The sequence below is a fragment of the Andrena cerasifolii genome, chromosome 9 (genome assembly GCF_050908995.1).
Source record: "Andrena cerasifolii isolate SP2316 chromosome 9, iyAndCera1_principal, whole genome shotgun sequence".
NCBI classification, from domain to species: domain Eukaryota; kingdom Metazoa; phylum Arthropoda; class Insecta; order Hymenoptera; family Andrenidae; genus Andrena; species Andrena cerasifolii.
This window is the reverse complement of record NC_135126.1, coordinates 16,061,872-16,078,255: the sequence shown is the minus strand read 5'-3', so window position 1 is coordinate 16,078,255 and position 16,384 is coordinate 16,061,872. Positions and strand designations below refer to the sequence as shown.

The 16,384-nt window shown below is 35.7% G+C and overlaps 4 protein-coding genes across 12 annotated transcripts; 3 read left to right on the top strand and 1 right to left on the bottom strand.

The window, feature by feature from the left end:
* The first annotated feature begins 305 nt into the window (after positions 1-305).
* On the top strand, positions 306-4,784 carry LOC143373157 (nuclear exosome regulator NRDE2). 2 transcript variants are annotated; one of them, XM_076820104.1, is made up of 10 exons: positions 306-1,294; positions 1,548-1,911; positions 1,990-2,136; positions 2,214-2,482; positions 2,573-2,901; positions 3,137-3,677; positions 3,758-3,904; positions 3,987-4,162; positions 4,236-4,508; positions 4,699-4,784. In XM_076820104.1, the coding sequence occupies exons 1-9, from the start codon at positions 602-604 to the stop codon at positions 4,486-4,488; spliced, it is 2,919 nt and encodes a 972-aa protein (XP_076676219.1). In that variant the 5' UTR covers positions 306-601; the 3' UTR covers positions 4,489-4,508; positions 4,699-4,784. The 2 variants fall into 2 exon arrangements, with proteins under 2 accessions (XP_076676219.1, XP_076676218.1); XM_076820103.1 differs by lacking the exon at positions 4,699-4,784 and having other exon boundaries at positions 4,236-4,576.
* Positions 4,720-7,479, top strand: LOC143373168 (uncharacterized). Of its 3 annotated transcripts, none has more exons than XM_076820129.1 (5): positions 4,720-4,788; positions 5,131-5,230; positions 5,321-5,399; positions 5,490-5,618; positions 5,961-7,479. In XM_076820129.1, exons 2-5 carry the CDS (start codon positions 5,159-5,161, stop codon positions 6,185-6,187), a joined length of 507 nt encoding a protein of 168 aa, XP_076676244.1. In that variant the 5' UTR covers positions 4,720-4,788; positions 5,131-5,158; the 3' UTR covers positions 6,188-7,479. The 3 variants fall into 3 exon arrangements, with proteins under 3 accessions (XP_076676244.1, XP_076676245.1, XP_076676246.1); XM_076820130.1 differs by having other exon boundaries at positions 4,738-4,784; XM_076820131.1 differs by lacking the exon at positions 4,720-4,788 and adding an exon at positions 4,983-5,001.
* LOC143373167 (DNA fragmentation factor subunit alpha) lies at positions 6,374-14,837 on the bottom strand. Of its 5 annotated transcripts, none has more exons than XM_076820128.1 (4): positions 14,726-14,837; positions 8,387-8,568; positions 7,999-8,311; positions 6,374-7,915 (listed from the first exon to the last, which is right to left on the bottom strand). In XM_076820128.1, the coding sequence occupies exons 2-4, from the start codon at positions 8,562-8,564 to the stop codon at positions 7,795-7,797; spliced, it is 612 nt and encodes a 203-aa protein (XP_076676243.1). In that variant the 5' UTR covers positions 8,565-8,568; positions 14,726-14,837; the 3' UTR covers positions 6,374-7,794. The 5 variants fall into 5 exon arrangements, with proteins under 5 accessions (XP_076676243.1, XP_076676241.1, XP_076676238.1 ...); XM_076820126.1 differs by lacking the exon at positions 14,726-14,837 and adding an exon at positions 11,036-11,176; XM_076820123.1 differs by lacking the exon at positions 14,726-14,837 and adding an exon at positions 11,036-11,174 and having other exon boundaries at positions 8,387-8,747.
* On the top strand, positions 11,026-13,874 carry LOC143373163 (D-beta-hydroxybutyrate dehydrogenase, mitochondrial). 2 transcript variants are annotated; one of them, XM_076820117.1, is made up of 6 exons: positions 11,026-11,241; positions 11,550-11,633; positions 11,716-11,890; positions 11,993-12,114; positions 12,191-12,295; positions 13,448-13,874. In XM_076820117.1, the coding sequence occupies exons 1-6, from the start codon at positions 11,026-11,028 to the stop codon at positions 13,844-13,846; spliced, it is 1,101 nt and encodes a 366-aa protein (XP_076676232.1). In that variant the 3' UTR covers positions 13,847-13,874. The 2 variants fall into 2 exon arrangements, with proteins under 2 accessions (XP_076676232.1, XP_076676233.1); XM_076820118.1 differs by lacking the exon at positions 11,550-11,633.
* Positions 14,838-16,384: the final 1,547 nt, after the last annotated feature.

Sequence of the window (16,384 nt, the reverse complement as noted above, 5' to 3'; positions counted from 1 at the left end):
ATAGAAATTTACAAATATAAAGTTAGTACAGCATCTCTATACAGTTTTTCCAAAGTCTATTAGTTTCCGGACAGTCTTATGTCAATCTAAAACTAGCTTAGCTACATCTCTAATACACACTTCATTACCTAGTCTTACAACTATAATTATATACAAAGATCGTTAATTTTAAGAAAGTTGTCAATGATTGACAGTTCTTTGATCTTTGGTCCCTTTAGGAATGTGCTGGCAGAATATGGGGGATCCATTTGCATTCCATGTCGCCGTCTAGTGACGACACTAGTAAACAGAGTTGCCCCTGGCATACGGAAACCAGAATTTACCAGAATACAAAACGCAAAACAGCCTGTTTTGCCTTTCGGTTCATTTTGTCATATTTTTGTTGCATATTGCATGCAGTTGCGTATCTTTTCAGTTATCAGGGTCAGTTGGGGTGAGTTGAGGTCAGTTTGGTCCAGTTTGCTTTATATGAGGTTATGGAATTGATAATACGTTGATGTTATGTTAACATGCATTCGTTGCACGTTACCTGTACAATATAATAGACAGCACCTTATTATTTGTATACGGCTATACGTTAGCAACGGAAATTGAAGGAAACATGTCTTTATTTCCGGCGTATTCCATTGAGAAAGCTAAATCCTCGACTGCAGGAGATGAACCGACCAGTTGGCTATCCAATTCTAGTTACCTAGAACGAATTTCGTCTAATAAACTTGCTTGTCACTCTTCAGAATCTTCGGATGAAATTGTAAGCGAAATTCCTTGCCCGAATGAGCAGGTATCGCGTGATACTCCTTTGTTAAGCGGAGAGAGACCCATACCGGTGGAAAGGAAAAGATCCAGACATACGAGAAGACGAGAGAAGGAGAAAAGAAAATATGCACGCAAAGCACTGGCAAAACCGGAATACAAACAAGAAGTGGAAAATGTGTATTTCGAAGACAAATTTAGAGACAAGGGAAATGCCACTGTAAATACGCTCTGCTCCAGAGTAAGACCACATTACGACGTTAAAACACATTCCCTTGGTTTTGTTTTGTACAAGCAACCAAAGAGAGGCACCTGTGAAAGGTATTACGTAAGAAATATTGATTCCATAGACAGCAAAAAGAAAAGAGACAATATTATTACAAGAGAAACTGCTACCAATTCGGCTAAGGAAGATGAAGACACCCCTTCGTGGAGCACTAATTTTGAACAACTGCAGAGAAACAGAATTAAAGAACATAACCAGAAATTAACCGACGATCCAAATAACATTAAATTATGGGTCGAATATATAGAATTTCAGGTAGCGAGTCATGCTTCCTAAGTGTTGTTAATAAGCCTAAGCCTTACCTCTACAATATTCTTCGCAACAATTACCATGGGCCTAATTTTCTTTCTACTTGGCACATTTGACATCTAAATTCAAATCCTCCTTTGCCCATATTTCTGCTCGTTATTATAATTCCCTTCCACCCTGCATGTATTACGTTCTCTGTATGTGTCAAGTAAAAAAGACGATATTAATATTTCTTACATAAAGTACATCTTACTTACAGGATACATTAGAGTACTTTCAAAAATATAGAACCATGAAAGATGTGCATCGAGCAACAACATTAAAAAAATTATCAATAGTTGAAAAAGCTATAGAGAAAAATTCAGATTCTATGGAGTTATTAAGATTAAAATTGTCTTTTATGGGAGAACTCTTGCCTGCCGACGAATTTTCGAAACAGCTTGAAACATTAGTTAACAAGGACTCTGGAAACACTATTTTATGGCAAGAGTTTATCATGACTGTACAAGCTTCGGTAGCAATGTGTACAGTACCGAAAGTTTTAGATTTATATTCCAAATGCTTTTGTATTTTAAAACATAAAGCCAGGACAAACCCGCGTATGTATGACGAACGATTATTAGGTATGTAAGAAATTTATAAATTATCCTTAACTCTCCATTAAACCAATTTACATGATAATATCTAGCTTAACAATGTAGAGATGCTGCACTGGTGTCTAACGTTTCTGAGGCATACTGGACTTTGGGAACAAATGTGGGAAACGATACGTTTGAATCTCACTCTGAACCTTAGTTTAAGCAAGGAAAGCCTATCTTTTCAAAGAACGATAGATGAGAAGAAACTAAGTAAATAGCGTAGTAATTAGTAGCAGATAAAAAGCAACATTACCATTGGCAATATTAATATTTATATTAATTTAAAGTTGGAATGGAAGAAGTAATACTAATGTCAAGATTACCGCTCAATCAATTGTGGCAAAGAACAGAATCATTGAGAGAAAATTGTCATTGGATCAGCGTCAGCAGAGATGAATTAGAATTAGTTGGTGATTCTCGAAGATTCGTCCTACCGGATGATGTTGCGGATTTTGTGCATCCAATACTTTCACGAAATTTGAATTTCCGAATGGCGATTCATGCGTTACTTTTACTGAAAATACCACTTTTACCTACTCGAGACCACACGTTACAAGTAGTATAACAAGATACGCTACATTTAAACAAATTATTCATTCTAACTAGAAAATAATTATATCCTATTTCATGCCCTGTTTATTTACAGGTGTTATCCTTAAAAGAATTTCAATGGGGAGTAGAAACTTCCGAAGTGTTACTTCCTTTCGCTTATCCGGCGGTGGGTGAAATGACTAGTCATAACGAAAGGAAGGAGTTATTGACCGGTATACTCGAAGGTCGTTTAACGTCAGGTCCTCAATATCTCACGTTTCATCCTGCACAAGAGTCATACTTGGATTTCATACGCGAAATATTTTTCACAATCGCCGAAAATTTACCTCCTCTGCAGCGTACTAGTATATACATTTGGTGGTTAAGATTTGAAAGAATGCTTATTTTTCTTCACAAAGACGATCCTTTAAAATACGACACCAAGTATGATTATTTCTTATTTCACTGTTTATAATTCGTAACTTTAGCTGATTGTACATTGCCTACAGAGACGGATGTAAAAGTACATAAGTACATTTCTCAACCCTCTTTTACAAGATTTAAAATTTGCTTGTAACTTATATTTTAATATTTCTGATACTATAGCTTAAATAATTAAATTCGGGCGATCGCCCCCCCGCCCCTGGATCCACCCTTGATTGCCTACTTTTTTTTGCAGGGGAAAGAAACTAAAGACAATGTTAAAGGAATTCTTGAAAAAAGAGGAAAACCGGAATAACTTGCACTTCTATAATGAATATGCATTAATAGAAAAGGAAATGGGAAAATTCGATAATTGCGTGAATATTTTGGAAACGGCAATTCAATCCCAAGGTGCCTGCCCCTCTGTAATTGCTAATTTAGAGGAAAGAGCAGCACTTCTTAGCTTATATCGAACGTTTATCGAAACATTACTTAATTCTGATACGTACCAAGAAACGAATAAACTACGGATATTGAATGTTCTTGAACAAATGGTACCTATGGTTGCTGAAAATCAACTGCAATTTGTCGAAGAATATTTGGAAAATTGCGTAAAAGGCTTCTTACAAGAAGTTGCTGTGGAAGATGATAAGGATACGTATTTACTACCCAATTTCAAGTGCGACACGATTGCATGCTACGCGTATCTTTTGTATATACGAGATTCCGATATTTACAAAGTAATGAACATGTTTGTAAATTGTCTGAATCATTACAAAGAGTGTCATCATATACAGGTATTACATTCTATTCGTCAGGTTTAAGCTAGATATTTGATTAGGCATTTAATGCCCTATGTATACTACGTCTATTCCAGGAAATATTATATGAAAGTGAAATCACACTTTTACAACTACATTGCAAACAGACTCGGGAGACAAGTATTTTGAAGAGAGTGTTGGATGATATGTTAAATTTATATCCAAATAATTTTTTTGCTCTTTCAGTGTTCGCTTGCATCGAGGTAAAGATAATAAGAACATATCCTGGCAAATAATCTCCAGACTATAACGTAGAAAATTTTAATTGTAATATTTATTTAACAGAGCGAGTTACCAATATGGAAATTTAATAGTCAAAAGACCAATCTTGATTTGTGGAAAGCGGTTGCTATGTGTCTAGCGTGCCGTAAACGTATCCATTTGTTAAGGCAGCTGAAAGATTCTGTCAGTACGAATGCAGCAATAAATAAATTGCTGCATTTCCATGAAACACTCGCGAGGTATATATATTCAATCAATTTCTCTCGACGCTTTGCATTAGGCGTAAGCGTAACGCCATTTGTAATATTACAGAGTACCTACAACTAGGTGCTGTCCATTACTGTGGAGATTGTACATGCTCCTTCTCAGAGAATATAATTTGTGCGAAAAGAAAGGCGAAGAAGTGTATCATGAAAGTGTTACGCAGTGTCCTTGGGCCAGAAGCATCTATATCGATGCAGCCGAAGTTGCTCCTCAGCTTCTTACACAAGTTCAAGATGTAATACGTGAAAAAGAATTGAGAATGCATGTTACGCCTGAAGAATTGAACATCTTACGCGGTTAATTTTGATTACAGTGTAAACGGTACATAGATACATATCTACTATGTAAATAACAAGTATTACATATACAAGTATATATATTAATATAAATCAGATTTTCTCGTGTATAGACAAGTTATTGTCGTTGCTACTTGTAATTTTATTCATAAAGAAGAAATAAATCCTTTTATAATAACGCTGGCGAGTAATCTGCAATGTTTTCTGTTAAACAGGACACCGAAACAGGTGACACAGTTTAACTTCACTTGTGCAAGATAAGATTGCGGTTAGAAATAATTAATTGGCGAATATACGAGTGGCAAGTAGATCTCAATCTTTCTATATGTATAATTACAGTATCGGTGTTTTCGGATCGCTGATTTTCTTGCGATATGTCAATCTTAATTAAACATTATAGGTTAAGTGGATCGAAGTAATTCGTAATACATAATTTGAAATCATGTTGCCAACACGAATCACGTATGAAAATTTTACTAATTTTCATAACGAATAATCTAATAGAGATACGAATTTCAGTATGTAATTTTACTTATATAGAGTCTCCTTCATTTCCCCAGAATTCAATCTTGAATCTTCTTTATTTAAGTAAATATAAGTATAAGGAGTGAGATGCTATCATTCAAAAGGGATATAAAAATTTTCAGTTGTAAATTCTAATTTTACTACCTCGATATGGATCTGAAAGCTGTTGTTGTCTCTGGGGAAGCACCAGAATCCGACGATGACAGCGCAAACATTGTCAGTGTACGTTGCTTCCATATTTTTTCATAACATTCAATTCACTTTTACCTTAGAAGAAGAACCTCGCAAAGAAAGTTGTTACAATTTACACAGGCTATAGGATTTCCCTCTCTACGAACTCCCAACTATTGTGGTACTATCATTTCCGGCGAAGCTCCTGAATCTGATGATGGTAAAGTTCTCTTTACATTCTTACTTGCTACGATGATATAGAAGATTTTTTAAGCTACATTCCTTCGTAATTTACTTTAATCTTCATCAGATGGAACAAGTTTGAGCAGCGTCAGCGGAGCGGTTGACGCTATGGCTTGCATGCCATATACCGACATCAAAATACCAAAATCAAAGAAAAGTTCTATACGATATAACAGTTTGCTACATAAAAAATTACGTAAGTTTCAACTTTTACTTTAGAAAGAATAAAACAGTTTGTTCTTCGGTAACATTGTTTTATTAACGCTATAATAGTACAATATGCATATATCTATTACTAAAGTATTACCTAATAATTCTGACACAGAAAAATTGGTAATAACATAATTGTTCGAGTAATATTAATTTCTATCAGACTGAGACTCATTTCACTTCGCCTAAAATTTCAATTATTTAAAAGCATTCCGAGTATTCGAATTTGAGTATTTTATAGGTATTATATAAACGATATCATCTAGCACATAAGTTGTTTAAGAAATGGTACTTAACATTTGAATTGACACATCTCATAATGGAATAGATGAATGCAATGAAACTTTGGATAAAGATCTTGTGCAAATGACCGAAGGAACGATCGGCACTGCTGTTCAAGAATTATCAGGTGTCAATCGACAATTGCTCAGAAGCGAATTTATTCTTCAAGAGGCTGTCTGTCAATTGCGTAGCGCCTGCAATCGAACGAAGGAAGCTTCGAATGCTTTGCATCAGATCATAGATGCTAATTTTCTACATTCCATTAAAACCTAATTTACGTAAATATACAAGATAGTTATTAGAATATCTGTAATGGACGTAAGATGATGATAATGAATAATAATAAATAATAATACTAATAATAATAAAAAAAAATAATACTGGTCTAGAAAACTGAAGAAAGAAAGAAGAAATGGAGTTTTTAAAGGATTCAGTGGGTAGGATATTATTGAGCATCAGTTCCTCTCTTTAATTGGCAGTTCTATTAAATGTATCAACTGTTTCCTAGCACATCGTAAAATTCAAATAAAATATTCCTTTCGGCGCATGAGAGAAAAAAGATCATTGAAAAATTACATACAGAAATTCGATTACGCATTATCAAATACGTTTATGGTGATCGTTGCATTTTAAATATCCAAATGATGGTAAACGTAAACGCTACTTTGTTGTATACAGATGTTAAAGTATATATCAAAGAATGTCACGATATTTTGTTTTTAGTGTTTCTGCAAAGAATAAACATAAGCGTGAAATTTACTGCTTTTAACTTTTTCTCATCATCATTAATCATCATTACATAGATTTTCGTAACGTTGGATCAATATTTTAGGTTTTTTTAGAATATTAAGGAGTTAGCGTCTCCCTATAATTAATACGTAAAGAAAGATTTAATGATGTAAACCTTATTTTGCGTATGCATAATCTTTTCAGAAACACCTGCGCATTTCCTTCTTTTTCTGCAGTTTTTTTTTCTTATCAAATGCATAACTTCGGTATCAAAGGGCTGATATTGTTTTCTCCTATTACAATGCTAAATTTAGTGTATAATGAATTGGTGATTGTAATGGGGATGCACTCTTTCTCTATAAATTCAGTCTTAAACATTTCTTCGATCTTCGTTGAACTAAAGCTTGGTATAATTATAATATATCTACGTACAAAAGTTCATAAACCAAACGTGTCGTCCTTCTGCTAATATTGATATGACAACATCGTGACGGAATGTTTTCTTTGACATGATATTTTCTATATAAATTTTCTTTATGTAATACACTCAGATTATTTAATGGCTAAATTGCATGTATTACAACTATGCATGTGTATTTAAGACTGTTCATTTTGCAGTAAAGCAATCCCTTATGCCACGTTCTACAAAATCAATGTTAACGCTAAAGCATATCTGTGTGCCACTGATTTGAACAGAGGAGGACTAGAAAATAAGTTGCTATCAACGAAAGGTACAACTACATATTATCGTCATAGTAATTAACTTATAATATGGACAAGCATTAACTTTCAATGTATGTACGTCTTTTTGGCTAATAAATTTAAACATTCACGTATTCGGTAGATACTTGCAAATACTTGAGAAACAACGTTTGTCCATCCATTGAAATTGGGAATGCATCGATTCCGTATACATGTTTCTTCGCCATTGCAATTCGCCATCCATCAAAATTCTATGCAGGAGAATTTCAAGGTTCTTATCATTCGAGGTGATGGAGACATTCAGTTGTCATGAATAGTATGATGGTAAGAAGATGGGCTCAATTCCAGAAAAGGATTAAAGTTTGTTGTAGTTGGCGACCTTTATAAAATATGCGACGTCGCATTCGATACATATTAGCCAATGTGAGGGCGCCCACCCCCCACATGGCCTACGCTCGCTCCATCTCTCCACCGCTTGCATACATCTGAAGGAGAGCCATCGACTCTTGCGCTTGTCGTTTTTCAGCCAAGAATCTACCTGAGGCCTCTTTCAATTGTTCCAAGAAGATTCTAAAGTAATTAAGTAATTCAATATGTGGCAATCTATACCTTCTGCAATTACAAATTTAGTTACATACAAAGGCTTTACATACCTGTCAGGCACTATATCAGCTAAGCTGTCTGGGTCCATATCACTGAGCAATTCTAAATCATTTCCACCGAGTAACGATATATGCGACGGATCCCCGTGCAGTGACGAGACTAATGGTTCTATCGGTGGCCGACGTCTTCTGATTTCGTCTCCCCTCAATCCACTTCCTATGTTATCTACATCGTCCACCACAATGTAACGAGAAGCAGCTTTACTACTTCCTGCTGCCACCCACTTTTGATCTCCGTGTAAAACCATTAAACTAGCGTTCCTTTCTAAGGTCGCAAAATATTCCTCGTCGTCTACTTCGGTGCCTATAGCAGAAATAGCACATCATCTCGAATATACATTAATTTATTTTTATATTAGCTGCAGAAATATTGCCTTACCATCTTGTTCTAAAACAATAGTGAGTTTCGCATCCAAAGGCAAAGATAAGCGATTTCTTGCGATGCTAGTCAATTCTTTCAGAGACGAAGCAGTGATTCCCTTTCGTTTATCCCTGGCATGATCAACAATTTTATACGGATTTCCCAATCCTTGCGATATTCCTGTTGTTTCTGACATATTGCTTGAAAGTGCCAAACAAAGAAGAACAAGATGAAAACTGCTCACCGAGAGGTCTACACCCCTCTAGTTGGATCGGAGGTATTAAATTTACGTTGTTAAAGGTACAGTTTCTTGAGACGAGTAGACTGCTACCAAGGCCAGATTATCGTTGCACATTGGTTCATCAATGCTGCTGTTTATCTTTAAATTAAATGGCAAATCCAAGATTCGCATTTACGAATCTGAATTAACAACTAAATATACTATCGCGACTAACTCCACACTAAACACTGTTGATTTTTATTAAATTTTCGTTACAAAAGCTTCTGTAGCGATTCTTAGAACACTAAATAGGTACGTAGTTGAGACGTAATTAAGAAAAGGCAGTGTTTTGGATTGCATTAGGTTTTTGGTTCTTACGAGGATTCTACTACAATTATTAACAATTAATGTGGAAGAATAAAAAAAAACTCGGAAACCTTAAAAGACGAGTTACGCGTCAAGTGACTGAACTGACCGTATGTCAACTCAACACTGGGTCAATGGTGCAACTACCCCTCCTATTTATGTTCTCTGTAGACTACTGTGCAGTGTGCACTGTGTATGGCACGGCCGACTGCCGAGAGCAGCCGAGAGACACCCTCCATGCTATTCCCACCAATCCCACCCAACATGGCATCCTCCACACCACACAGCACAGAAATCAATAACCCACCCGACTCTAATATTCATTTTTTTTTTCCCCCACCAGGCGAATTGTTTGTTTACCAAATGCCAATGTCCTTAACGGAAATTCGATGTAACGGACTCGATAAATGCGAGGAAAAATTTGTTCATTCCTCATCGATTTACCGTTTTCTCACTTATACTATATGTATTCGGGGACACCAAGTATCCCCTCTGATCTTTTTCGTAGAATAACAGACTTGACAAATCGTAGTTTTTTAATGTTTCATATATACTTAGTAAATCGACGATGAGATAAAATATTATAATACGCTTTCAATAGGCTTTTAAAGAACAAAGTGAATAGAGCCTTTGTTATAACTGTTTGGACTACCACCTAGTGGTTTATCCTTTTCTTAAAGCTCATTTATCAATACCAATCATTTTTAACCGACTTAAAAAAAGGAGGAGGTTACAGATTCGACCCGTATGTTTTTTTATTTATTTATTTTTTTATGTTTATCCCCGCATAACTCCTCAGCATATGGACCGATTTTGATGATCTCTTTTTTATTCAAAAGAGGGCGATAGGCCCTGTTCTACACTGCATCAATATTGGCCCAATACTTTGCCAGTACTGGTTAATAATAAAGACTATTATCACCTAATTATTATTGTTATATACGTACGCGCATATCTCCTAAGCATGTGTCAATATATATAAAACTAAAACCACAAAAAATAAAAAATTAAAAAAAAAATTAAAACCGACTTCAAAAAAATAAAAATGCACTAAAAAGTAAAAAATAATTTAAACCCTCATTTAATCTACGACTCCCATATTTTTTAAGTCAGCGTCGCATCATTTGCACTGTGTAAATCTGGCGCCGACTTAAAAATATGAGAGTTGTAGAATAAGTGATATAATTTTTTTTTAAATTTTTTTTCTATGCAAACACACCATACATATACTAATTAATAAAAATTAAAGCCGACTTCAAAATAAATAAAACTGCACTAAAAAAGTAAAAAAAAATTTTCTTTTATTTAATCTACGACTCTCATATTTTTTTAGTCGACACTTCATCATTTGGACTGTGTAAATCTGGCACCGACTTAAAAAATATGAGAGTCGTAGATTAAATAAGAGAAAAATTATTTTTTATTTTTTTAAAGTCGATTTTAATTTTTTAGAAAATTTGTTATTTTTAACTTTTTAGTTTTAAATATATATTGACACAACATGCTGAGGAGATATGCGCGTACGTACATAAAATAATAATACCAATGTCGATGCAGTGTAGGATGGGGTCACCTCTTTCGAATAAAAAAAAGATCATCCAAATCGGTCCATATGTTGAGGAATTATGCGGGGACAAATATATAAAAAAAAAAATACGTACAGGTCGAATCTATTACCTCCTCGTTTTTGAAGTCGGTTAAAAAGCCACGTTACACCTACCCTATATGTATGTAAAGGAATTTTGTGCGCGAGCGAGTGTATGGCATAATAACAACTGTGAATGAATGCATGTGCCCTATCAGATATTTGTACACGAACAATTTTATATAAAAATAGTACACAAAGTACAAAGTTGAAATTCACATCAGATATATGTATGTAGCATTTTACTAGGATCTCTGAACTAAAGACACAGCACTGCAGTTAAATTTAGACCAATGAGACTAGATACTGTTTTAAGTTTAAACTTGGCTCAGAGTTAGCCCAGTTAGGGCTCTTAGCTGAACCTGAAATCTCACTCGAATGGAATCGATTAAATTCATTTAAAATATTAATAAAGCCAAGTCAGAAATGCCTTTACCGAGTGGAAATAAAGAACCAGATGACAGTCAAACGTGGGAATTAGCAGAAAGATGTCTTCTTCCGATTGCATTCTCCCATGCGGTTGCAGTCATTCTAGCAACTGTATTAAATACGTTGGGTATATCACAAACATCTAGTTTTGTGCTCTTCCTCTTATTATTGGTCATATCCATAGGGGCTACGCTGTTCTATCACAACCTGAAGGTATGTTTAAATAAAATTATATTGGATTGAATATTATATAATTTCTTTAAAGAAACCATAAGTACATACTTTAGCACCAAAGATTAACATTCTCACCAGTTCTCAAGCGTATAAAAATATATATCTTTTCCTTAATCTTGAGCGATTAGAACAGACGATTGTGTCATTGATCGCATACTACTATTTCAAAGACTGGGAGCATAAATAAAGATCTTTGACTTGCGCTTACGTTCTAATCTTAACGCTACAAACACTACATGCCAGTACAAGTTTGACAATGTTAATATTCAGAGATATAAATGATGCAGGTAACTGCTGCAGGGAAAGCAGTTCTTATCACAGGGTGCGACTCTAGAGTTGGATACACTTTAAGCAAACAATTGGACGAATTGGTAAAACGCACTTTATACATACTGTAACTACATACAATCGAAATCATCTATTTATACTGTACTTTCATAATCGTTTTTTAAGGGATTTACAGTTTTTGCTGGATTCACTAGCAAAGCAGAAAATGAAGAGGCGATGCAAAAATTAAAACAAGAAGCTTCTGGCAGGTTACACGTATTACAGTTAGATGTTACTAGTGAACATGATATCCACTCCACGTTTCTTTACGTAAACGAAAACTTGCCAGATGGAGCACCAGGTTCAAAATTCCACTTTCCAGTCAACATTTACCGATTAATGTTATTTATTTATTGTGCGTACCTGACTCTCGAGCTTTATTACATACATTCTGTATTATTAGGTTTATGGGCACTGATACACGCTGCCGCTTGGGTGACTTTAGGCGAATGCGAATGGGTACCTTCTTCTGTATTAAAACGCAGCATAGACGTTAATGTCATTGGCGTTGCTCGATTATCTCAGGTGATCTTATCAGAAGACTATAATAATTACTGTAAAACATATACTAACTGTAAAATGATAATTTCCTCGTTTAAAGGTTTTTCTACCTCTAATTAGACGATCGAAAGGTCGTATTGTATTAGTTGGCAGTCTTCTAGCGCGTATACCGAGTCCAGTTCGGGGCATTTATTGCGCAGTTAAGGTACATCAGTTTCTATTATTAACGATAGCTTTCTTAAGGGGGGACCCCACCCTGAAGCCACTTACAAAAGAGAAAGTTAGGGATTTTTTTGTTCTTATAAATAACAATATAGGGCTTGGATTTTTTTATATAGTTTTAAAGCAATCTTTATTTTGCTAGAAATTTTTTTTTTATGAAAAATTGTATAAAATGGCTTCCCGGAGTGCTGCAAAAAAACTGGCCCACACTCTCGGGAATGACTGGGGGTCTGTTCCAATTCGCGCATTGAGCGCATGAAATCGGTGGCATCATACGATTCCCTAGGATTTCTCTCACATCCCACCAATAGCGCAGGAACTGCAGGAATTCGGAGTTGCATCAGTTCCTGCGCGCTTCGTGCACTGCAAGTGGCATCGTATTGGTGGGATGTGAGAGAAATCCTAGGGAATCGTATGATGCCACCAATTTCATGCGCTCAATGCGCGAATTGGAACAGACCCTGTATCATCTGAGATGGAAATACAAAAAAGATATATAAACAGGAATATATTATCTTTGACCTACGGCCGATTTCTTCACCTTCAGTAATCTTCCAGTTAGAGTTATGTTCCACATAACTGCCACATGATAGCATACAACTGCTCGACGAGTGCCACATGATAGCATCCAAATGGTCGTTCACTGACCGGGACTTTAGTCGGAGGTCAAGAAATCGGGCATTAGCGTAGGATTTTCGCAAAATTCTAATTATTTTGGAAATTATAGCAGTTTGAAGAATTGGCTTTAATTTTTTACATAAACATTTGCACTGAAATGCTTGCAAAAAATCGAATAATTGAAATATTCAAAAAATCCTACACTATGTCATAGATGATATATTCCTGTTTATATATCTTTTTTGTATTTCCTTCTCAGATGATCCAGTCATTCCTGGGAGTGTGGGCCAGTTTTTTTGCAGTGCTCCGGGAAGCCATTTTGTACAATTTTTCATAAAAAAAAATTTTTTTCTAGCAAAGTAAAGATTGCTTTAAAACTATATAAAAAATCTAAGTCCTATATTTTTATTTATACAATAAAAAAATCCCTAACTTTGTCTTTTGTTAGTGGCTTCAGGGTGGGGTCTACCCTTAATTAAATGCAACTGTAAAAAAATAGTTTCTACATGTAAATTAGGCTGCAGTCGAAGCCTGGGGAGCCTGTCTCAGATTAGAAATGAGAAGATGGGGAGTAGATGTGGTTATCGTTGAAACCGGTGAATATGTATCTGGTAATGCATGGCTAAAAGATAACAGCGTGTTATTAGAACAAGCCAGAGACATGTGGACGCAACTGGAACCTCAGACACGTAAAGAATATGGGCAAGAATTATTTCAGAAGGAAATGTTAGCTCTCGAGAAATACACGCAAGGTCTGCAAGCAGATTTAACACCTGTAACTAGAGCTTTAACGGATGGTGTAACGAAAACTTTTCCAATGAGAAGGTATACACCGGTCTCGCGTAACGAAAGAATACAAGCTTTTTGTAGCGATTACCTTCCGAAACCAGTCTACGACATATTATACACAAATTAATTGCAAATAAAAGCATAAATTGATACAATTAGACAGTAAGGTAATTGAAAATCCAAAATATCCAAAATATGATTGTGTTTATTCATTAACTAGTAATTAATATTAACCAATATTTGAGAGATAATTTATGCATGCCATCATATTTATGGATACATTTCCACAAAGAATAAAATTGATATAAAGAATACAATGTGTTGTATGATCACTATATTTAAAATTTGTTTATTATTCCACATATTAACACATCTTGTATGTACTACACTACATGCTTAAATGCATCTTCAATGTGTACGTGCCATTTAAAGCAAAAGGGGAACAGAGTAAGTGGTGTAAACTGTAAATACAAGAGCATACATAATTTTGTTACGAAACCGAGTTCTACCAAAAAGTACAGCCATTTTTTATCTCCGTAATAAGGACAGTTTCCAAGAACATTTATTAAATTGCTGTAAAGAGAAAACCTAGGGAGTAAGGGAATTGGGGAAGGAGATGATGTAATAGAAAAAATCAGTGGAAGAGACCCCTCGGTGGGAAAGTTGATAGTGGGATTTTTGAGGAAGAGAGAGAGAGAGAGAGAGAGAGAGAGAGAGAGAGAGAGAGAGAGAGAGAGAGAGAGAGAGAGAGAGAGAGAGAGAGAGAGAGAGAGAGAGAGAGAGAGAGAGAGAGAGAGAGAGAGAGAGAGAGAGAGGTATGAGAAAGAGGAGGGAAACAAATTGGCAAGACCGAAATAGATTCAGTATAAATATGAATATTAACTTTTATTGTATCCTATTACATAGCAGGAAAAGAGGAGGGAAAAGAAATGAATGAATGAAGTTGCGGTAAGCAGTCCATAAATGATAGTTACCACAGAATAATATTCAATCTCTATACCCTTACTTTACGTTTCTCTCAATTGTTCAATTTGCCGTTGCTTGCCTGATCGAATGAAACTGCGAAACTCATTGTCCGCAATATTTAGTTACGTTAACATTTTTTTCCTACAGATTGTACAAATTTCCAAATGTATTTACACTGCGGGTACAACAGATTGCGCTACTGTTGTCGCAGTGGTGATTTCCACTTTCTATACTTTGTAAAATCGTAACGTCGGTAAAAATATTTCCGCAGAACAAGGTTCTACAACACGAGCAGCACACACGGGAATGCAGAAAATACAAATATGGTCAAACCACAGACCAGGTATATAGGGTGGACGAGTGGTAGGAATTAAAATTAAATCTTATAGGTCACATTTATGACATATCAGACACTGAAAATAACGAAAACAATTTTTTATCTTTTTGGCATGCTTGGTATATGCCCCGCCTTAAATGTTTAAAATATAGTCCTCGAAAATAAAAGTTACAATTTTTTTCTTTGCCTCTATAAATAAAAAGTGTTCGAGGATTTATACTTTCGAAATTTGAAAAATAACATTTTTTTTTAGTTTTTCGGACTTTTTTTCGAAAACTATTTGTCGCACGAGAAAAAGTAATGGAACATAAAAGATGCTCGTCCGGATCTACAACTTTTTTTGACATATTTTTTTGGTAATTATTTACTTTAGCGATTCCTCACCGATTTTGATGAAATTTGGATATGTTGTAAAACTCCACATTTTGAACAACTTTTTCCTATCCATGTTACCGTCGCTCGGCCTTAGTTTCCGAGATATTTGCGAAAAACTTCTGTTGATTTATTCCGACACAACACATTCCACTTTCCAACTTGCCCCGGATATTAGTATAGGTTGGGGTTAGATTAGTGGGGGGGGGGGGGCGTGGTAACAAATCGATGTAAGTTTGAGATTTCAACCAGAAACTTGTGGATGCCCGTCAACCCCGACTCTGTTCGGCGGCGCCGGATATTAGAATGTCTCTGGTTCTAAAACATAATTTTTTTGCTAGGAAGAGGGTGCTTTCGAGAGCACCTATTAGATGTGTGGGGGCTCCCGTCAACACCCCGACTCACATCGGTTCGTCACCATGGTTTACGCGCCCGCGAGCGGGCGCGCGCCCCCCGCGCGAAACTAGCCCCAACCAATACTAATACCCGAGACAAGTTGAAAAGTGGAATGCGTTGTGTTGGAATAAGTCAACCAAAGTTTTTTGCAAATATCTCGGAAACTAAGACCGAGTGACGGTAACATGTACACGAAAAAGTTGTTCAGTATCGTGTCCCCGACAACATATCCAAATTTCATCAAAATCGGTGCGGAATCGCTAAAGTAAATAATTACCATTTTTTTATGCAATAACTTGGAGTGTAATTATAGAAAGTCGACTTTACGAGCTGTTGAATATTTATTTAAATGTCCAAGGGCCCAGGAGCAGCACCTTTTCCCATTATTCGATTGGGCTCAAACTGTACACAGATTTTGTCTGTTATTATTTGAAACTATTCCGGGGGGTGCCGCGAAGAAAATTCAAAAGTCGAAAATAAGAGCCACCCTAATCTACAAGCACGCACACCCTTCAGCATTTCAACACTTTTCCGAGTATTTGCAGAGTTGGACACTGTTCGTGCAGAGGCCGCTGAATTCAGTCCTTGCGTTAT

Coding starts and splice junctions, on each gene's coding strand:
- LOC143373157 (XM_076820104.1), top strand. CDS start 602: ATGTCTTTATTTCCGGCGTATTCCATTGAGAAAGCTAAATCCTCGACT. Junction 1,295..1,547: donor TCGAATATATAGAATTTCAG/GTAGCGAGTCAT, acceptor TCTTACTTACAG/GATACATTAGAGTACTTTCA. Junction 4,163..4,235: donor TTCCATGAAACACTCGCGAG/GTATATATATTC, acceptor GTAATATTACAG/AGTACCTACAACTAGGTGCT.
- LOC143373168 (XM_076820129.1), top strand. CDS start 5,159: ATGGATCTGAAAGCTGTTGTTGTCTCTGGGGAAGCACCAGAATCCGAC. Junction 5,231..5,320: donor ACAGCGCAAACATTGTCAGT/GTACGTTGCTTC, acceptor CAATTTACACAG/GCTATAGGATTTCCCTCTCT. Junction 5,619..5,960: donor TTTGCTACATAAAAAATTAC/GTAAGTTTCAAC, acceptor ATAATGGAATAG/ATGAATGCAATGAAACTTTG.
- LOC143373167 (XM_076820128.1), bottom strand. CDS start 8,564: ATGTCAGAAACAACAGGAATATCGCAAGGATTGGGAAATCCGTATAAA. Junction 8,312..8,386: donor TATTGTTTTAGAACAAGATG/GTAAGGCAATAT, acceptor TTTCTGCTATAG/GCACCGAAGTAGACGACGAG. Junction 7,916..7,998: donor GCTGATATAGTGCCTGACAG/GTATGTAAAGCC, acceptor TAATTACTTTAG/AATCTTCTTGGAACAATTGA.
- LOC143373163 (XM_076820117.1), top strand. CDS start 11,026: ATGCCTTTACCGAGTGGAAATAAAGAACCAGATGACAGTCAAACGTGG. Junction 11,242..11,549: donor TGTTCTATCACAACCTGAAG/GTATGTTTAAAT, acceptor TAAATGATGCAG/GTAACTGCTGCAGGGAAAGC. Junction 12,296..13,447: donor GCATTTATTGCGCAGTTAAG/GTACATCAGTTT, acceptor CATGTAAATTAG/GCTGCAGTCGAAGCCTGGGG.